Source organism: Mirounga angustirostris, unplaced genomic scaffold, assembly GCF_029215605.1.
Source record: "Mirounga angustirostris isolate CCGP_5_RB_7025 unplaced genomic scaffold, mMirAng1.0.hap1 SCAF_12, whole genome shotgun sequence".
Classification (NCBI taxonomy): domain Eukaryota; kingdom Metazoa; phylum Chordata; class Mammalia; order Carnivora; family Phocidae; genus Mirounga; species Mirounga angustirostris.
Window position 1 is genome coordinate 20,552,822 of NW_026991720.1, and position 21,859 is coordinate 20,574,680.

Sequence of the window (21,859 nt, forward strand, 5' to 3'; positions counted from 1 at the left end):
TCTGTTGGAATCTAGGGAAGGAAAGACACCCCAGGGCAGGCACTGGGGGCCGCGCCGGGTCAGGGACAACCTCGGGAGCGCTCAAAGCATAGTGGTGACAGGACCCCACTCTTTTATGCAGGAGGCTGTCCTCAACCCGTTTATGTCCCTTTCCACCTGCAGGTATTGGGTCTAGGTACCCCCCTGCAGCACTAAACTCTTCAACCGATGTATCGTAAGAGCCTGCCTCTGGGCAAGCTCTGTGCCAGGCATGGGGGTACCAGTGTGAGCAGGACGAGTTCCTCATTTCTCTGCACGGCACCCCTCCCTCTGAGCCAGGAGACTCTGTGTCAGCAAAGAGGACATCACTGATGCTGGTCTGTTCCACTGCGCAGGAGAATCTGCCGCTCAGAGAGGCACAGTGTGTGGGCCCTGGTCACACAGCAGGAAGGTGGAGAGAACACCCACGTCCTCCCCGTACAGTCTCCCCATGAGCCTTGGCCTCCCGAGATTCCTCTGGTTTAAGGCAAAATGCTCTCTCAATAGCCCCTGGAACTCGGCCTCCCCCTCTGTCTGGCCGTTCAGGGTTCAAGTCATGATGAAAGGCTATATATATATTTTGTCAAGTAAGTAATTCCTGCATGCAATAAAAAGATACACTATCTTCCGAAGGAAATATAAAAAGTTCACAGCAGCTGTCTCCCCAGTTTGCATTTTCCGCTGCACCTGATGGGAAGGACAGATAAAGATAATGAGATTTTTTTCTCTCTCTCTTTCTTCTTTCACCTTCCTCTCTCCCCGGAAGGTGGAAGTGTAACAAATTGGATTGTGAGTGTGTCTGTCCTTTGTGCTTGGAGCCTGGAGCCGGGCACAGGGCTGCCGGGCAGGAGCTGTGAGAGAGAGAGGTCAGAGCTAACAGCTGCCTCTTGGTGCCGTGTGTGGGAATCCCAGGGTCGCCTTTCCCCCTCCCCGGTGCCCACCACCTGCCTGCTTCACTCTTCTTTGACACTGCTGGAGGGACCCCAGAGCCTCTGGGTCCCATACTCGAGAATATCCATTAAGCTCCAGCTCCTCTCTCCTTATGGAGTAGCAGAGCCCAGCCTTCTTTTGCCCGCCAGTTTCCCCAAGAGCAACAACTAGCCAGAGCCGCGCGCCTTCCAGTTTACCGAGACTTGGCCCCTCGAGTGCAGACGGCACAGCCCCACTGGGAATTTCTTCTCTGGAACACCACATTTCAAAGTTCAGTTATTTTCTCTTTGAGAACTTGCTCTCACAATAACTAAAATACTTTTTTTTTTCTTTTGTAAGGAAACATATTTAGACGGTATGCCCCCTCCTGCTCCCAGATCAATTTTCCAGCCTCGTTGGCGGCGGCGCTCTGATCCTGTCACGGCCCTTCCCCGTTCTGCTCTGATGCATGTTCCCACCTGTCGACAGGTGTCCAGCAGTCCTGTCTCCTCCTCCAGCCCTCTGCTCAGGATCTTGTCCTTGTGGGGTAGAGCAGGCCCTGGGCAGGGTTGGCGTGTGCCCCTGGTGAGAGCCTGCCCGCAGTGCCCCGGGGGGGGGCAAGGTGGCCTGGGGCGGAAGTACAGGCATCCGCTGGGACGGTCCCGCGTGGATCAGGAGGGTTGGCTCAGCAGGACCGCGCAGTCTGGTGAGCATATCCCTCCTCCCTTGCCTGTCCAGGTCAGCCCTTCCCAAAGCTTCTGTGATGGGTCTGACGAGATGTGCTGATAGGAAGAATGGAAAGGGGGGGCGGGGTTTGCAAACCTTGAGTCCCCACCTTAAGGTAAAATGAAGTGCACGCGTGAATATGTGTGTGCATACATCTATGAGTGTGTGACCGTGTGTGTGCATACATGTGTCCTCGCCTGCATCTCACACCGCAAGGGCCAGAGCTGGTGCAGGTTCGTGCTCCAGGGAGGGGAGGCCTCTCGGCATAGCACCTGCTGGGAGGTAGGGGACCCTCCAGGAGACAGGCCAGGGATGTGCTTGGGGCCCGGGCCTCCTTCCAGGGCTGTCCTGCAGATGAAGCCCCCCCTCCTCTATGCCCCGGCTTCCAGCTAATCCCTCAGCCACCTTCTCAAAACTTGGGGGACATGTCATGGTGCTCCCATCCCCTCTTCCCAGAGAATTTCCAAGCACTGTGTGGTCTACCTCCTGAACACCCCTACATCTACACCCCAGTCCCCTCTGCCTTGGCCAAGGGCAGCCATCCCTACCTCCATGTCCCCCAAGAGCTCCCCCTTCTCAACCACCCCATCTCCCTGGCCTGCAGCTCACCCCCGATGCCTTAGCCTGGCTTGCCAGAGCTTTCTTAACCCACTCCTGACTTGCACATGCCTCTCCGGCCTCTCCTTTCATGGGGCCCCCTGAAGCATCACGTAAGTGGCCCCTTTGGACCAGAGCACCCGCCCCGCTTGCCCCTCAGCCCTCAGCCCCACAGCCATCCCTGCCCCACTCCCCAGACGCTGCTCACTCTCCCCTCTACCCAGCCCCAATCCTGAGCCCGTGATTTGTCACGCTCCCTCCCAGCCCTCCACCCAGGGAGCCCTTCAGGAACCAGGGCTTTGGTTTTATTAGGTGCCATGCGCTACCCGCCCAGGGCCTGGTGCGCCGTCGGTGCTGGGCAGATGGTGTTGGAATGAGTGTGTAATGGGGCTCTGAGATTTTCTGGATCTGGATTTCCCACACGGTGGCCGCAGGAGATGCCTCTTCCCATATGTCCTGGTCCAGAGCGCACCCTGTCTCAGGATTCTCTGGGGCCGTCGTCCCTGAGCTCAGCGTCCCCCATCATTGGTGCCTGGAGGTAGTTTCCAGTCTCTCTCTGTGCCCCAGGGGCAGGCAAAGCTGTCTGGAGGCTGGGCATTCACCTGGAGGACGCTGGCCTTGGCCTGGCTGTCTCCTCACCCCTCAGCTGTTCTAACGGGGTCACCTCATACATACATAGCAAGGTGGGGACACAAAAGATATTTTTAGTGCTGTTTTTATAGGCAAGACAGAAGGAGCCTGTCTGGTGAAGGGTGCTGAACTTGGGATTGGGAGGCTGGGTTCTATTGATTTTCGTTACTGTCATTAAAACTAAGCCTATGTTGAATATGCAACAGTACACGGAGCACAAAATGAGATACGCCCTTGCTTGGGGGGGCCTCCTGGCCTGACCGAACAGCCACACAGACCGCCAAGCGCGCCAGGCCGCTGTCCTTCAGATCTGAAGGTGACCTCCAACCAGTCCAGCCTGCTCTTGGGTTCCTCACTGCCGGGCAGGGATGAGATTGCCAGAACCAGCGATGCTGTGTTAAGGATGGACGGCTCCCGAGACAGGGAGAAGTCAGACGCTTTGGCCCTCGACCTTGTCCCTTCCTGGCCCTGGCATGACTCAGCAGAGCTCCCGGGCTCAGGCTCATGGCAAGACAAGGTCACAAAGCAGAGCAAGAGCACCCCGGAGAGCTGAGCCCATGTCCACTATTTTGGTTTTCTTGAGACATGCCATGATGAGTCTGGGGAGAACAGAGCCCATGGCTGGTCTGGATGAGGGGTTTCAGGAAAGGAGGGAAAGTGTAACTCAGAAGTGGAAGTGTGTTCAGGCCAACAGGTCAAACTGAGGGCCCTGGCAGAGAAGAGGGAGTTTCGGGGATAAGTCTCCATGTTAGCCCAGTCCAATTATCAGGTGCCAGGGAATCCCATGCCTTCCTGCTGCACTCTGCACGCCCCCCTCCATCCTGGCTCATCTCAGCAAGTGCCCCATGGCCTTGCTTCTTTCCTGCAGGCCCCAGGGATGGGGCTGCCAACAGCTGGCCCCCACCTCTCTGGCTTTCCATCCGTCAGGACTGAGAATGTCACTTGTTTACCTTTCTCATATTTCAGGGCAAGCCAGTGTTTCTGTGGCAATAAGGGTAATAGGCTCAAGAGCTCTTAAAGCAGGGCCAAGGGTTCTCCTCCTTGACTCCAGCTCATTATCCTCATCTTGGTACCTGGGGGAATACTCCTAACTTTGGGGGATAATAGCTAAAAGACCATAGTTGCTACCCGCACCCCCCCACCGCCTGCTGGAACCCCACCAGAGGTCTCTTCTCATGGCCCCTGAAAAGGTGAGCAAAAATTGGCATCAGCGAAGAGCATGTTTCCTGCCTGCCCTGCTGCCCACTGCAGAGCTCACTGCACATCAGTCCGCACCAACAGTGCAACTCGATTTATGGAAAGGAAACTCCTGGGACCCGACGGACACTGCCGGCGGCCTTCTTGGGCTCCTAGAGCTGAAAGCAGGCAGCTGAGGGGAAGCAGGGACCCGCTAGGGCTCAGGGCTCCAGGCCTGCCACCTCACACCCTCCCCCACATCCCGACACATGGCTGGCACACAGACAGATGTGGCAAGTGCCACACTGCAGTGCCCCGAGCCGTGTCCATGTCCGGGGAACACCTAGAGCGTGGGAGTTCCTCTGTCACTGTCTCCAGATGACCTTGTCCAGTGTCCTGCCCAGAGAGGGAGCCCAGTAAGTGCCCCGGGGAAGAGAACTCAGCTGGTTATCAGAAGGAGCAGTGGCCTGGCGGTGCGGACCTCTGCATCTGTCTTCCCAACCTGTTTCTTTCATTTCCTGGTCATGAAATTAGAAGGATGAGTGATGATAATTTAAGACAACCTTCCTTCTGGCACTGGCTGTGCCTGGTTGTGTGTCTGAGGAGTTCAGAACAACCTTTGACCTGGGTTGCTAACAGGATAGTTCACTGTTTACCTCCACCTGCAACTCTGTGCCTGCCCACTGTGAACACCAACATACAGGCAGAAAATTCTCTTATACTGCCTGGAAAATAGGCCACCATCACTCACTCACTCATTCTCCTTCCTTCCTTCCTTCCCTCCTTCACTTATTCACTATTCCTTTAATAAATACTCAGGTACTTACTATGTCCGTGGTGCTGGACCAGCCCTGCAGTAGGCATCTAGCAGCATCAAATTTTTGTACTCTCAAGGACAAGCCAGCATTCCTTGACTGCCCTGGGGGAAGCATGGCCATACTCTGCCCTACTTTTTTCAGTTGGGGCCAGAGAAACAGACTGATTTTCACTTGCTTACATAATTATCGGACATGACTCAGAACCAAGGCTGCCGAGGACAGCCACACAGGCCGCGCACTGCACAATTTCAGGGGAGTTGTGCAACAGGGCAGCCTTACATCGGGGTCCAGAATCAGTCACCCGCTGTCACTGCTCAGTCCACCCGGCGATGTGGCTTGTTCAGGTCCCACTGAGTTGTGCTACAACTCCCAACAGCAAGCGGACCAGGGCGGCTACTAAACCAGAAAGGTGGTCCCAACCAGTCCTGACAAGCCCACAGCCACTTCAGTGGAGGAGACTTCCTTCTCCCTCGGGCCCAGCCCGTGGACGAAACACCCAGAGCTCTTCCCTGCTTCTCCTCCAGCCCCCATGTGGGGAGTGCAGAGCATGGCCTGCTGTGCACCCACGCTGTCTGTACCACCCCCACCACGCAGCCTTTGACTTAACGGCCCTGGTGCTTCACCGGCAAGCGGGGGAGACCCAAGAGGCTTCATCTTCTAGGGCCTGCTGTGGGACCGGGCTAAAGCGCGCCGCTGCCCTATTCCTTGGCTCCAGGCTGGCCTCCAGGAGTCGGACTTACCGCGTATCAGCTGACAGATGTGCCACGACTTTGGCCCCGCCACTCACAAAGCCCTGCATCCCTACATACCTACAGAAAATGAAAAACAAAAGCAAAAGACCCAACAAACCCAACCCTGCCGCCTCTGTGCCGCCCTTAGTGTCCTACCCGACCTGCCCCCGGGCCCTAAGCAGCGCGATCGACTTCAGCCGTGCCGTCCCCGGGACTGAATGACCGGCAGTCCCCATGCACCTAGTGAGGCCCCTTTGCTGCCGTGAACACGCGTGGTATCTGTGTGTTTTCGTTCCTGGGACGGCCCGGCACCGCGGGAAGCTTCGGACCAGAAAGCAGGCAAGCGCGGGAATGGAGCAGGGACTGGGGAGTTGCGAGCATTTCTGCTGCTGTTCAGGGCAAGCAGCTCCCTTCCTGGGCCTGGTCCCCATCAGTAGCACTTGGACCTGCCACGGGCACAAGGCAGGGAGGCTTCGGGGCCCTCCGTGCTGCAGAGGTGGCTGGTGGCGGGCCCACAGCTCAGCCACAGGAACCGTACACGGCGGGGCGAGGCGAGGATGTCGGCTGACTCGGGCCAGCACCCCACTGCGCTCTGTGAATCCCGGGGCTCCCGCACAGCTCAGAAGCAGCGATGTCTGCGCCGATTGCCTGGAGGCCGGGTTCGGGGCTTTCTGGCTGCAACACATGGGAATGCGTTTGAATTTAAAAGGCTGTTTTTCTTTTCTGGTGTGCGCATGTGAACATATGTGCGTGTGTGGGTGTGCACGTGCACGTGCACTGGAGCGCGGGTGTGTGCCTGGCGTGCACCTGGGGCTCCATGTGCGTGTATCTGAAGACCGGAGTGTGCGCGTCTTCATCTCCATGTGATTTGTACCACGGGGGGTGACGGCAATGTGGTCGATGAGGAACAGTCTCCTGCGTCCCCACGTGGGATCCAGCAGAGAGCCTGTGCATCGTGGGCGTCTGGGCCCTTGAGGAGAACGTACGGCTAGAAGTACATACCTGTAGCATGAAATTAGGTGTTGGATAGATCAGCGAGATGCCGCTATCCACATCAGCTCCGTGGGGATGGGCTGACCCTGGGCATGAGAACGGGTTTTGCTGACCTCTGCACACATGTTCACTCAGCCTCCCTGCCAAGGGTGACCGACCTGCCGGCTTTCGGGTGCAGGACGCGCCCCTGGAACTGGACCAGGGTGCACCCAGACTGAGCCTGCAGGCTTGGTCTCATCAGCTCCACGACCTTGCAGTCAAGCCCACGAGCCTGTGGTGGTGATGCTGCTACTTTGGCCTGCCCTATCCATTCAGCCAGTACTCACTAAGCATCTACTCACCAATGTGGCCACTCACGGGGACAGGTGGGCAGGGGAGGACAGGTGATGTTATCCCGCTTTTGTCCCATAGTTAGTTGGGATGAGGGCCAGAGCAGGAATTCAGGACCCCTCTGCACTGAGAGCCTCTCCCTGCTCCTCAGGGAGCATCTGCCTGCACCTGTCTGTCCATGGATGCACGCTCCAGATGGTACCGTGTAGCCGCCCACCCTGGGGCCCTCGGGATCCCTGCAAGAGGGGCCCAAGGGCCTCTCTGAGATGCAACTGCTCTCCCTGCAGAGTGGCGACAAGGAAGCGGGGCAAGGATGATCCTGCAGGATGAGGACATCACCACCAAAATTGAGAATGACTGGAAGAGACTGAACACCCTGGCCCATTACCAGGTGGGGTGACTGCGCAGGAGGGGTGGGGCTCACTAACCCGCAGTTCCCTCCAAGCCTCGGGCCTTGAATAACAGGCTCCCCCAGAGGCTGGACACCAAGCTGTACATCCCCCTGTCCGCCAGCACTTCTGATCCCTTAGTGACCCAGGGAAACTTGATGTCCCCCAGCCAGGAGACCCTAACCTTTTTGGAGATAGGATCCCAACATGCATGCTTCCAGCAGGGTGTGGACAAGTCCCCAAGAAAAGGCCCTTTCTTGGATGATCCCTGGGGTGTGAGGCCGGGTGCCCTGCCAGGGAAGCATGGGGAAGGAGGGTGCTGGTGAGAAGCTCTTGCCAGAGCTCCTCCAGGAGGGAGCCTCAGCGTAGGCTACTACTCAGTGTTCAGGTCTGTCTTGTTTCGTCAAAGCCAAGCCAACAGCCTCCAAAGTCCCCCGGTCCTCTGTGATTGCCCCTGAGGTCCAAGTGAATTCTGATTGTCCTTATTTCCTGAGGTGGCAGAGTTTCTGTGCCCAGGCTCCTAGAAGCCTTTTCCCTGCAGGTGCCAGATGGTTCTGTGGTGGCTTTAGTGTCCAAGCAGGTGACAGCCTACAATGCAGTGAACAACTCCACAGTCTCCAGGACCTCAGCGAGTAAATATGGTGAGTTCTCCGAATCATCCCAGGGAGGAGAGGACGCCCGAGCTTGTCCATGGTGACGGTCACAACGGCAGCACCGCTGAAAGGCATGGGAGCCCTGGACAGGAGGCAGGCAGGCTGACCGTCGCTGCGGAGGGCCTGAGCGGGGAGGAGTCTCCCCATTCTGGAACTCGGGTGCAGGAACAGGACCTTCACCCTTGAAAATAAGAAGAAAATCTAACCTTCATGAGCACCTTACAGTCTACACGACGCTTTCACTTTTGTGATATTCATTATCGCACGTCATGTTCGTAACAATCAGTGAATTAAATAATTATTATTTCCCCCTATTATGCAGATTAGCAAATTATAACTCAGATGCACAGAAGCTAAGAGACGTGTAAAGGTCACACTTCGGAGGCCATTGAGGGAAGGGGCAGACCCAGGTCTCTGGCTCTGCAGTGGGTGGGGGAGAAGGTGCTGGAAGCCGGCTCGGAGCCCCCAGTGAAGCCCCATTCTGCCTCCACCTGTGAGCTCTGGGGCCAGCTGCCTGACTGCTCTAAGACCTGGTCTTCCCAGCCAAACAGGAATGAAAAGGTTATTTCACAGGCTCAGGGTAAAAATAAGTAGAAGAAAACACAGCGGAGCCTGCACACAGTAGGACCTTCATCTTTTCTGCACCACACCCATTCTGCCACACCCCACATGTCAGCAAGCAGGTGGGAAGGACTGACCCTGGCCAGATGGAGGATGCAGGGAAGCAGGTGACGGGGGGATTACTCAGCTGGTCAACAGTCACGAAGGGAGCAGGCTGCCTGCTCCTCCGTTCCTCCTTAGCTGGCCACACAGAACACATCCTGAGACGTCACCTCAGATATCTTACAAGGAACAGTTTAACAAGGGACAGGCTTCTATTTTTAGAAATCGAATACTTAAGGGCTGGAGAGATGCAAGTACAGGAGGGCGAGGAATCTCTGTGGCTGAAGCAGCCTTGGAGAGCTTCCTGGAGGTGGCGGGCAAAGCATCCCAGTTCCAGGGAATGGTTGCTTGCAAGGCACCAGCACATGGCAGGAAGGATCAGACAGCACTGGCCATTGCTGGAAGGGGGGCAGCAGGGGGGAACATAACGGCCTCACGCGCGCGGGGTCATTGCATTGGCAGAAAATATGATCCGGTACACGGGCAGCCCCGACAGCCTCCGCTCACGCACACCCATGATCACCCCCGACCTGGAGAGCGGAGTCAAGATGTGGCATCTGGTCAAGAACCACGAGCACGGGGACCAGAAGGAGGGCGACCGGGGGAGCAAGATGGTGTCTGAGATCTATCTGACACGTCTCCTGGCCACGAAGGTAGGGGACTTCACACAGGGCTCAGGGCACGTGTGGGGCCTGGGAAGGAACCCCGTCACGTCACCAACATCTCAGAGACGGCAGGTAGCTAGCGTTTGTGCCAGGACCCCTCTGCTATGCACTCGGCCCCAGGACTTGGCCCCCGCGCAGAACCGCAGAATCCCCCTCAACCCTGCAGATGACTGGAACTGCCACCAGTGCCCCAGGCAGACCCAACCCGTGCCCCACTGTTGGCATGCAGTCTGAAGCTTGGTTTCCATCCTTCTCTGCACCCGTTCCCACATATAGGGACACTGGTCACATCTGTTCATGCCCTTCTGCCAGAGAATGACTCCTCGTGGGTGTCATACACCTTCCCCAGGGAGGGACACGGGGGCTCCATCGGTGACCTTCCAGGCACTATTCCAGTCCTGCTTCTGGGAACACTGTGTGCCTGCCGTTAGCCTTTCAGTCGTGAGGCTGGCCTGCGCCCTGCTCTCGGCAGAGCCAAGCGAGGAAGTGTTCACTGGCCGGGGTGAAGAATGCCCCAACAGAACCAGCAGATTGCGTTTGTCTGCTCTGACCGACTGAGTTGTTCCTGAGCATTTGTGAAAGGGGCGAAAATAACACCACCAAAGGGCGTTACACCCACCCGTGTTATTGGCAGACGAAGGCTTCCTTAGGTCCAGTCATCAGCATTCTGTCTATTTTGCACCAGCAGGGGGGATTTAAAGCAGTTGGAGACAGATGAAGCCCGGGGGGGATGTGATGCGAGCACTCACCGGGTTTCACCCCGGTGGGCCAGGCTGCACGCCATCCTCCCGTCCCCTCTCCTGGGCCGCCAGGCAGATCTTAAAACCCGGCCTCAGAGCTCCCTGGGCAGGGCTGTGTCTGAACAGGCGCCTCTCCGCCCGCAGGGCACCCTGCAGAAGTTTGTGGACGACCTCTTCGAGACCATCTTCAGCACGGCACACCGGGGCTCCGCCCTGCCCCTGGCCATCAAGTACATGTTCGACTTCCTGGACGAGCAGGCGGACAAGCACGGCATTCACGACCCCCACGTCCGCCACACCTGGAAGAGCAACTGGTGAGTGTGGCCGGGGCCCCCCTGCCCCCGCAGGCAGGCCCTCGGAGCAGGAGCGGGCCCCCGGCCTCCGCACCCTCTCCCATCCCCGTGCTCGCCTCCGCTCTCACTTCTCGGACGCTGAGCGTGCAGACGCCATCGGGCCGGCCCCTGGCCTCAGTGGGCGACAGACAGGCAGGGAGCTGGTGGGACAGGGAGGCCAGTGCGATGGGAGAAGATGCACGTGGGCAGCCGATCCTAGAAGGCAGCACCTAACAGTGACTCTCGAGCACAGTTTTGACCTAAGTCATCTAGGTGAACAAAAGGTATTTCTGTTCTATTCGAAAAGCAATGGTCTTCCTTCTCTTCCCCCAAACTCCTCTTCCAAACTCCCTTTGGGGAAAAGACCTTCTCAAATCTGCTTCGTCTGTCTTTGAGACCACAAGACGGCGGGATTCTGTCCTGACATTCTAGGTGTCTCCACTGTGGTCCCTCTCTCCGGTACCACATATGCCCCTTTCCCTTGGCGTGTGTATGCTCTGGGTTTCCGTCTGCAACTGCAAAGTCAGATAGCAGCATTCGGCACTTGGTGTGGAACCTTGCACAAAGCCGTGGCTCCATATGGATGACGATACCGGGCCAAGGTGGTCTCTACTTGAGGGCTCTCCCTCGGGCAAGGCCGGCTTATATTTAGTCCCATCCTTTCCAGACTCACCTCCCTGTAGCTTTTAAACAGCCCCGTCCCAGGTTGTTCTTCCCCAGAATATTCTTCCAAGGCAGCACAAACCTGCTGCCCAGCAGCTGCCGACTGCTGGGACGGGCACTAGGGGTGCAGCCAGCCATCCCGACAGCCAGCTGCAGCCCCAGACCGAACACAGATGACAGAAGTCAGAAGTGGCACTAAAACCTCATCTCATGTCATCTGCTTTGGCTTCTCCTCTCTTTCACCTGAGGACTAGTGCTGTCTCTGCCGAAATTGGAAAAGCCGGCAGAACAGAAGTTTGGAGCGTTGCACTAAAGAGTTGGGTTTACTCCCACATGAACTTCGGGTGAGAGATGATCTTCCACTGTGGAGTTCTTGCAACCTTTTTGAAATAAGACTCTTAGAATCTGGATTCCTCATTTAGTGCAAGAGTACCGGGTGGAGCCTCTTCCCTGTGGGAGGCCTGCCAGGCCTGGCATGTCCCCGTGCCCGCCTCTGGCTCAGATTGCTCTGAGCTCTGCCCGTCCTTTGAGCACGACTCTTCGGAGCTGTTCCGAGGGCCACGTCCCTGGCCTACCCAATCTGCTTCTCCCTGGCAGCAAGCCTCCCTTAATGACCACCTCATCTGAATGTCAGCCGCTTTCATGACACAAGACATGATCTGCCCGGCCTGGCTCTTGGTCCTGGCTGGGGAGAGGGGTCTTTCCAAAACACCCCTACCTGCCCTCCTAGCCCATTACAAGCAGACCCCAAGTTAGAGATGGTGTCTAAACCATTAGCTTTCAGCCCATACCTCCTGCAGGAGGAGGGCCACCTCCAAGGATGATGCCATGATGCCCTTGGCGTGCGGCCGGCCTTCCCTTCACACCAGCTCTCCCCAGTACCCTGCTGTCCTCACCAGGAACTCCAGGCCAGTACCAGAGTCAGCAGCGGCTCCGGGTCTTGCTCCAAAGGACACACGCCCCCTGACCCTGCTCGCTGCCCAGGCAAGAAGCAGTTCGCCTGGGGATTGTGAGATCTGCGTGCTGACTTAGAGTTCCTTGTCCCTGAGAGAAAAAAGATGACTTCTGTTTTCCTGGCCAAAGTTGTAACTCACCTTGTCCCCCCCCCACCCCCCTTCCTCGACAATCCCCCTACCTTTTCTCTTTGAAATAAACCTCCTGCTCATTTAGCCTGAGTGGCTGCAATCAACCAGAGATTAGTGCCACCACTAATGTTAATAATATGCTAATATTTCATTAGGCAGGAGCCTCGGTGTGATGCCCTGGCGTCCCTGTTTGATTGGCCGGTCAGCACAGCTGACTGACGCAGGGGGAGTGTTGGGAGGAACAACGACGAGGCAGATAGGGACAGCGGCGTCCCTCTTCTGGGTGGCCCTTCCAGAAACAGGAAGGTGCGGACGGGTGTGGGGCTCCTTGATCCAGAGCTCTGATCCTAGCTCTCGTGGTCTCCCGGGCACCTACAAGGACCCTGACCTTCACAGCGTGTCGCAATTTTTCTGTGCCATCCCTTTATTTCCTATTCCCTGTTTCCCAGGATGCGACGAGCGCCACTGAACAGGGTCAGTGCTGCCGGCCCGAGCCCCGCACCGCACTCTTTGTGGGAAGGGAACACTTGTTGATTGACTGGCAGTCTTGAATAGGGGGTCTTTCTGTATCTTAGCATTTGTCATATGAGGTACTGGCTGCTGGAAGATACGACGGAGAGGAATAGCGTGCTCGCCTTACTGAAGGAAGTAGTTCCAAGAGTTTAAGCTCCAAGAGGCAAGCCAAACATATAGGAGCACTGAACTACTCGCAGCCGTGAGGACAGCAACCCAAACACTAAAACTCAGGGCAAAGGGCAGGAGGTGAGCAGACAGGGGCAGAGGGAGGGAGAGAGGCCATCCCTGGCTTGGTGCCGCCCCGCTTCCTATTCTGCATCCCAGTGGGCTGGATGGAAGCCACGGGATGGGAGAGCCAGCCGAGCGTGGCCGAAGGCAGCAGGTGGGCGCTTTCTCCCGACGCCCCAGGACCCTTTCTGGCAACACAGACAGTGACTTGCAGTTATCAGACCAGACCACACTGCACGGTTTTCCCCTCTTTGTCTTGGTCTAGCTGATTCCTCTCCCACTGCCTCCAGGCTTCCTCCAGCTAAGGAACACCTGTGCATCTTTAAAACTCAGACCATCAAGTGCCTTTCCATCTGTGCAGACTTTCTGGACGCTTCTGAGTAGACTGGACGACACCTCCCTGTGCCCCACATCAGACCCCGTATGTCCCTGGGTTCTAGCACTGACAGTTCTCAGAGCACATACTCGATGGCTTGTCTGACACCCCCCACGAACCCACCAGAATGCAGGCTTCTTGAGGGCAGAGGATGTATCTTATTCACACCGTATCCCCAGGTGCTAGCTAGCTCCTGGTATGCAGTAGGTGCAAAGTGCAAGAAGGAGGGAGGGGAAGGAGGGAACACGAGGGAGCAGCTGAAGGCTGTGAACGTGGGTTTCTAGCATGCCAGCTCACAGAGGAGAAATCAGTTAGCTACACTTAAAGTGCTCAGCCCCAGGGCCTTCACCGTGTAGGATCAAGCTGATGCTCCCAGGCAGGCAGGCAGGCAGGATGTGCCTTCTTCCAAGTCATACAGTGGATGGCAGAGAATAAGACACAAAGCCTATATTCCAGGTTATGCTTTAAAGTTTGCCAACTGGAGATGCCTTGTATCCAGCACAGGGGGCGGACAGTGGAACAGAGTCAGAAACTCTGTCCTGGCTACCTCTGAGTCCCAAGCCCTGGGCTACCAGGGAGGGTTGTAGGCCCGCAGTGCAGGCCGGGCACCAAGCCCTCTCCAGGGCCCATCAACATTTTAGCTGTGGGTGGATTATCCAGCCTGGCTGATCCTCGGTTTCCTGGCAGGTAAGTTAGTGGCAGAGGCTTTGCTTAAGAACAGTTGGTTCCCAACCTTTTCTCTTTTTCCAGAGAACTCTCCGGGCTACGCCACAGCCTCCTGCCCTGTGTTCTCTGACCGTCTGCCTCTTCCCTCCACACAGCCTGCCCCTGCGGTTTTGGGTCAACATGATCAAGAACCCCCAGTTTGTGTTTGACATCCATAAGAACAGCATCACGGACGCCTGCCTGTCCGTGGTGGCCCAGACCTTCATGGACTCCTGCTCCACATCAGAGCACCGGCTGGGCAAGGACTCCCCCTCCAACAAGCTGCTCTACGCCAAGGACATCCCCAGCTACAAGAACTGGGTAGAAAGGTGAGTGCTGGGCCTGGGAGCCAAGGCAGGGCCCCTTACTGCAGCAAGCCACTGGCCCTGATTAAGGGTCCCATCCCCTCCAAAATGGGCCGTGCTTACAGACGGGTCGTTCACAAAGCCCGGTCCTGCGATTGCAATGCCCACACCCCCGTGAGCCCAGTGGTACTGTCAGCTGAAACAAGACCCCTGGCTGGAGGTCCCACTGGGCTCTGCTTCCCTGCACGGAGGGCCCCAGATCTTTCCATGCCTGAAATGCCTCCAGGCCCAGGAAGGAAATACAGCCCCTGCTCCAATCCCCACCAAAACAAAACAAACAGACCTTCGAGGGACTGAGTAACATCTTGCACAGAAAGTCTGGAGCCCCCTGCCTATCTGCCCCTGTCCATCGGCAAGTCCCCCCACGTCCGGCAGGGATGTCGCTGTCACTCTGACGCTTCCCTCTGCCCCAGTCCCTGAGCTCCCCAAGACGAGCTCTTGATGCCCTGGGTGTGCCCCGCAGTGCCTTCTCAGCCACCATAGCCCTATAGACCTAGTCCTCAGCCCCATAGACCTACAGACCTATAGACCTAGTCATTGTCTCACACAGCGTCCCGTGACTGGAGGGCCACCCGTAAGCTGGGGAGCCCATCTTCATGCAAAGCTAACTCCTGGTGAAGAACATCAGTGGTTTGTCCGGGCCAATCAGCACCACATACCAAGCACCTGAGCTAGGCAATCAGCCAAAGCTTTATTTATTTATTCATGCCAGTAGCCCTGGGATGTAAGAGGACAGGATTATAACCTCATTTTCTGCCCATGAAAGTGAAGAAATATACATTCAGAATGGCTAAGTAATCAGCCCAAGATGACTTCAGTGGCCAAGAGGAGAGTTGATCCCCAAACTCAGCTGACTCCCACATCACTTCTCTACTATTAGGGCAACCTATATGGTGCCTCTGTGTGAATTGAGGAAAGTGCCCTTTCCTACTGGAGGAACCCCAGGCCAGGGTGCATGGTTTGTTGAGTGATGGACTGGTTGTCCAGCCAAGCACCTTTGTGCAGTGAACAACCTGCACAACTCCACATGGCAGTCCTGATTTTACCATGTAGCTTTAAAACAGGAAACCTGGATGGAAGCTCAGATTTGGTGCCTTTTTTAAGAGTAAAAGATGCCAAAAATTGTTCTTGACTGAGTAACTGGAGACAAACTCAACAGGATCATTTCACCTGTGGCAAAGAGACAGTCTCTGTGTTCATACTTGAAAATTGCCTGCCCTTGTAAAGAGGGAATAACTAAGAGGCCGTGGAGTCCTGGCCATCTCAGTAACATGGTTCTGCTCAAAGGGATTGCATTTTGTTCTTCCTCTCCCCTTTGTTCTTTGAGATCTTCCCCACCCCTCCCTGCTGATGCGTGAGGTGGGCATCGATGTCGGCCAACAGAGAGCTCTCTTGTCCTTATACCGGATTATGTCTGAGTCACGACGAGAGGCTCTCACCTCCCTCCACGTAGATGGTGGCTCATTCTTCTGACAATAGAGCTGCCAGAAACAAGCCCTCCTGTGTGGTCTTCAGCAAAGAGAGGGAGGAAAGAGGCAGCAGCTGGGCTAGGTGATCCGGGCACTGGTGCGGCGGCGCTGAGCTGGAACCTCAGGCAGGGAGCAAGGAAGCGGGGGTGTGCGGGGCTGGGGGCACTGCCGAGACATCTGCAGAGAGGACACTCCCCAGAACACAGTTCGCGAGGCAGGGGCGAGAGTGATGCATGCGCGGGGCTAATGGCCTTCCTGCTGCTTGGTGCTAACTGAAATCTGTGCCACGCAGCTGCCACGGGTCATGAGGAAGCCTGGTCCGTTGGGCTATTTTTAGGAGTGGCTCGATGGTTTCCATTTCTTTTCCCGCCAGTTTCTTAGCAACCACTGCCACTCTCGGGAGAGTCATCTTTCGCTAGCTTGAGATCCCACCCAAACCCTTTCTCCCCTCATTCTGGGACGAGGTACAGAGGCGGAGGGATTAGGAGACGGTGTGAACAGGTCTGGAGATCAAGTCTGGAGTGCCTCTCCACTTGGTGATGGATGGATCGATTCCACGTCACTGCCCGAGGAGCCTGGCCTCCGAGCTTGTCTGCTGGCTGGAAGGTGAAGCCTAGATGCACAGAACTCGCTCGTGGTCCACAGGGAGCCCCGTCTCCCACCTCGGCCTACCAAGGGCACTGGCAGCCTGCAGTCTAGAAGAATGACGGTAGAAGCCAACGTCTTATGGCCAGGGCTCACCCACTTGTGATGTCACTGCCTGAGCCTGCAGACAGCCCACCTAGGACTCAGGCTCAGTGACTCACTGCGGTAGACGGCACCCTACACACATCTGGGGAGGGCCGTCTGTCCCATCACAGCTAAGAAACAGGGTTTACTGTTTCCAGGGTTAGAAACAGGGTTACCTGGCTGGTCCCCTCTGTAGAGCAGGTGAGAAGCATGTGGATTCTGGAGGCTTCACCAACTCTGTTGGTTGAACAGCCTAGATCATTCTGGCACACCTATGCTGGCTTGTAGCTCCTAGAACTTCTTCATCTACCCATCCTCCCCCAACCCCGTCCTCCCATTTCGTCCTCCCATCCCATTCCTACCTCCAAATACTTTGCAATGCTAATAATGGTCAGTGGCCCCGCTGCAGACTCCCAGTGTCTGCGCCTCCATCCAAGTATTTGGGTTTTTGCTTATGGCCACATCTAGAGAAAGGGAGAAGGATCTCTTGGTTCCCAGGAGCAATCAACCACTACACTCATAGAGCAGAACTCACTGGTGTCACCATGAAGAGTGTGACCTGAACAGTCATAGTTTCTATTTCATTAGCAAGAGCAGTAAAATGATGTTAGGTGGTGATTTCCTCTCATTTTAAACTGGAAGAGCCTCAAGGTTATTCCTGTGGCAGCATTAGCCTCTCTCACCTGCTCTCAAGTGCAGGTGCATTCCAGGTAGGAATGAGTGGAGTGGCACCACCGTTGACCTGCTCAGAACTGGACTGGGGTGCGCCACACATTTGAGTATCATCTATCACGTGTGTCACGGCATGAAAAAGGTTAAGAATTTTAAATATTTAAAAATGCCCCCTAAGGAAGCCATCCATTCAAAACATAAAATTGTGACAGCTCACCCTGGGAGCAATAGTGGAGGTGAAGTATAGACATTTTATTAACTTATTCATCAATCCATGGGTCAAACATTTATGGTCTCCATCAGGAGTGTATGGGACCCTCGGCATATATTACACTTGATCCCTCCCTCGTGGCTCTTGTTGTCAAGGAAGACACACGGAGGGGCACTCAACAAGCCCCATGAGCTGTAATAGGCTCCAGGAGTGACAGCCTGATTCCGCTGGGCCTGGAGAGGTCAGGGAATGGTCCTCAGAGGAAGAGACTTTTGTGCAGGGCCTTGCAAGCCACGTGTCTGTACATCAGAACATCAGGCTCTAAGCGTTTTTCATGTCTACGCCTTCATCCTTGAGGTGTTTGAAGGGATGACAAAACTTTGTTCTTCTAAGAGTTCAGGGCACTGGAGACCACTTTGGGGATCACTGGAGCCATGGTAATGCAGAGCTGAGACACCCGCCATCACACACTGGGCCCATCCCCCAGAAGCCCATAAATGTAGACTGCTACAGACTGGTCGACAGCAGAAATTCAGCATTCTGGGGCCCTGCCTTTACAGCAGCTCCCCAAGGACCCACACGGGTACTGGCATCCCATCTGGTAGCAGCGAACTCGACAAAGAAGGCTAGGGAGGGCCAGTGGTGGGACCCAGCCCTCCTCAGCAGGCGTGGCCTTGGCCAGCCTGCCAGACCCTGGCCAGTTAGAGCGGGGGGACTTGGGGGACTTTCAGAGCACCAGTCCCTTCTGAAGGGGCTCACCTGCAGGCAGAAATCCCACGGGAGGAAGTTCAAGTTCAGGAGCCCGGGCTGACCTTTCCCTTCCTCACTGCACAGCCCGCTGATAAGAACACTTGTTTGAGGTTCATTAATGGGGCATAATTGCATTCTTCACAATCAATAAGCCTTCTCCATGGTGGAGCCCAGCGCAAAGGCCGGCCCAGCGGGAGCGGAGAAGGAAGCAATTACCCACAGAGCCAGGGAACCCAGGGCAAGGTCATTATCAGGCTCAAGGGGTGCTGGCAAACCTGGGGGGTGGTGGGGCACAGCCCTGGAGGGGAGCGAGGAGAGGTCAAGGCAGGCTCAGCATGCCCCGTCGGGTGGATGGGCCAGCCAGCAGCGTGCAGGGCTGGGGTCAAGAACCAGGCAGAGTGTCCGCCAGACCCCAAGCCCCACACTCATCCAGAAAATTGAGCTGCCCGTGGCGACTCAGCTCAGCTATTCCGAACTTGCCGAAGATGAGGACGTGTGGTTGATCCATTCATGGGCTAGTGTGTGGCCACAGACATGCACAGGTCCAATCCAGCAGCCTCGGCCAGGAGGCAACCCGGCTGCTGCCTGTGGACGTGACCTCACTGTTAGAATAAAGCAAAGCAAGTCCAGGTGGGCCACCACCCGTTTCTTCAGATGGAAAGGGTGGAAGCCCTGCCCTCTCCCCACTCCACTCCCAACCCCTTCCTCCCTCCCTTTCTCACACAGACACACTTTCTAGATATTCTCTTTGGAGAAATAGCCCGGGTGACTGGCCCACACCGAGGCAAGCCATGTTGAAGGGACAGGGGGGTGGGCACCTGCTATTTCTATGGAGACAGTGGTCCCTAACCTGGGCTCTCGTGCACCTCAGGGACCATAAAGGCTGCGGTAGGAGCCCGGGTGCTACATGCAAAAAGCCTGACAGGCCATCCAGGTACTCGTGAGAGGCTTCATGAGCAGGTGACGGAAATGGCAGGAGTCTTTGTGTCTGATGACAGTCAGGTCCTGTCAGTGAGGACCTGGTCAGGTGACAGAGTGACCATCCACAGATGACAGAGCGTCACTGTTGGGAGGAAGCTGTGGACTCAGGCGTGTTGGCTGAGTGCCTGGTTGCTGGCTGTGGAGAAGCCAGGGAGGTCGGCGGTTCACGCTTTTCCCCAACGTGACCTGACCCCCCAGCCCGACGAGCACATTCAGCTCGGGAGGCGTGGACTCCGTGAGGGGACGGTGGCACACGTGTCCTTGGGAGGGGCGGGGTTGGGAGCCACCACTGAAGCCCTGGGTCTCCACTGGAAAATGGAACACTGACATTTATCGCCTTCCAGAAATAGTGCCAATGAATCGAGTCTCTCGCTGGACTGTTCACACCTGGAATGTCATTAAATCGCCCAGGCCCCTGAGGACCCTGAGGGTGCCGACGGGTGGGCTGCAGGCCGGGAAGAGAGCAGGCCCTTGGGACGGAGCGAAGGAGCCACAGTGCAACAGGACAGGGAACGGAGGGCCCTGAACGTGAGGAGGGCGGGGGGCCGGAGGAGGTTGTGAAGGATGAAGTCCAGGTGAGGCTGAGGGCAGGACGGCCTCATCGGACGCCCCAGGCTCCTCTGAGAAAGGCCATTTCATTAAGCTCTCGTCCCCGGGCCCAGACCTCCTGCCAAAATGCAATCAGCTCAACAAAGCAGTTGGCGAGTGTGTCTGTGTGGGGCCGGGTTTCTGAGGTGGAGGAGGCGCCCTCCGACCGGCCCCTTCCCTTGCCAGAGTGCACAGATTTCATCCCCTTCCCTCTGCCACCCTCGGAAGGTTTCTAGAATGAACGACAGGTCTGCAGTCACAGCAAGACCGTGGCTTGGGGCAGGGCAGCCATTACAGGCCTCGGCGGCCCAGAAATGCTCTGGCAGCAAATTGAACTGTCATTCCATGGCAGGCCCTTGAGCGTGATGGCTAGAGTAACACACGAGTGTCCCCTCTGTCGGCCTGTCACCCGACTCCTGGTCAGGGATGGGGGAGAGGCGGGAGACAGCACAGGACTTATGCATTCATGGTGGGTGCCCCGAGGGATGTGGGCTGGGAATGACACAGGGCCCAGGAGTGAGACTGTCCCAGAGCCTCTGAGGACGCCCCCTCCAGTCGCCTGCTCAAGCCCTGAGTTCTGGGAGCTCCCGGGGCCTGTCATTGGCACCTGTGCTTACACAGGTGAGCCAGACCCTCTCCTAAAACTTTGTGCCCTGGATGCATCACTCGCCTCAGCCTAGTCCCTGTCCCTGGCGACCGTCCCACCACCCTCCTCCGTTCCAGGTTCTCAGTCTTGCTTTCCCCAGCTCTGAAGCCCTAAGCATTCAGCGCAGGCTGAGCTAGGATGCTCCCCAATGCCCTGATGTCTCCCTGCTTTTGTGGGTTCCTGGCCCCCTTCCATGGCCCACAGTCAGCAAGCGGCTGGGGGGCGGCGGGGCTGTCTCGGGGACACTGGGGTCCTTCCAGTCCTCATTTGGAAACTGCACAACTCCCCTCTGGCGGAGGAGCTGGGGTTTGCTGCAGAAAATGTCAAATTGCAGAAATTAAAAATGTAAATGTTGGCATCTAATTAACCAGTTGACAGCGGTGCACCACAGCAAGTGACAGTGACAGATTGCCTTCTGCCAGCCTCTCTCCCCAAGCTGCCCCCAGCCCCGCCCTCCTCCCGGGTCACCCCCAGAGAGGGGAGGGCATTGATGCAGAGCAACTGCTTGGAAGGGCCTCCGGGCCCTGCGGGGGGCAGCCCTTGCGTCTGTGGGAGGAGGTGTCAGAAGGACACAGAGACAGACTGGACACTCTTCGGTGGCTGGGAGCAAGCCCCAAGCAGGAGACAGCTCCCCGTTCACCCTCTGACCATGTCTGGGCCACGTCCCTTCCGTCTGTGCCCCTGCATCCAGAGCTGCAGAGGGCTCTCCCGGGCCAGCCCCAGAAGCGCAGGTGGGAGAGAGCCCACCATGGTCCCCAGGGGGCCGTGCACCGGCATCCACTGGCCCCAGACATCGTGCTGGGAGTTTCCATCTCTCCTCTACTCCGTGTGCACGGCTCCAGCTCCTTTCTTCCCCGCTCCCTTCCCCGGCAGGTATTATGCAGACATCGGGAAGATGCCGGCCATCAGCGACCAGGACATGAACGCGTACCTGGCTGAGCAGTCCCGGATGCACATGAATGAGTTCAACGCCATGAGCGCGCTCTCGGAGATCTTCTCCTACGTGGGCAAGTACAGCGAGGAGGTGAGCCTGCTCGGCACCTGCTGGGAAGGATGGAGCGGAGACGGAAAACTCTGCCTGTAGCATGCACCAGGCATGAACCCCAGACAGCCCCCCACCCCTGCTGGGGAAACGCTCTGCCACCTTGGACTTGGGGGCTGTGCGCACAGACTGGGACTGTGCCCTCTCCACTGGAGCGGCCCAGGGACACAGGGACCGGGAGTTCCCCCGTTTTACAGCTGAGGCAGTGAGGGTTCAGAGAGGTGACATGTTTTGCCCCAGATCACCTCGCTAGAAACTGGTAGGTCTGTTATTCAGTCCCACATCGCCTGAGTCTGCGTCAAATTCTAACACTTTCTCCCTCACGTCCTCACTGTCATTGTCCTCCCCCAACCATCTGATCTCAGACAGGGCTTTGGCAGACACGATCATTTGGTGCTGATGACTGGGAAAGCATGAGAATGAACTCTGGGAGGGATATTTGTCTGTTAACACACAAGTGAAG

The 21,859-nt window shown here is 56.7% G+C and overlaps 1 protein-coding gene across 1 annotated transcript in view; it reads left to right on the forward strand.

Annotated features, from left to right (window-relative positions):
- The window catches only part of PLXNA4 (plexin A4), a 422,724-nt gene that overhangs the window by 393,426 nt on the left and 7,439 nt on the right, over window positions 1-21,859 (forward strand). The window contains exons 26-31 of the mRNA XM_045864250.3: window positions 7,216-7,319; window positions 7,859-7,958; window positions 9,096-9,286; window positions 10,183-10,352; window positions 14,060-14,272; window positions 21,228-21,378. Of these exons, the coding sequence (XP_045720206.1) occupies window positions 7,216-7,319; window positions 7,859-7,958; window positions 9,096-9,286; window positions 10,183-10,352; window positions 14,060-14,272; window positions 21,228-21,378 (929 nt within the window). The remainder of the gene's footprint in view (window positions 1-7,215; window positions 7,320-7,858; window positions 7,959-9,095; window positions 9,287-10,182; window positions 10,353-14,059; window positions 14,273-21,227; window positions 21,379-21,859) is intronic.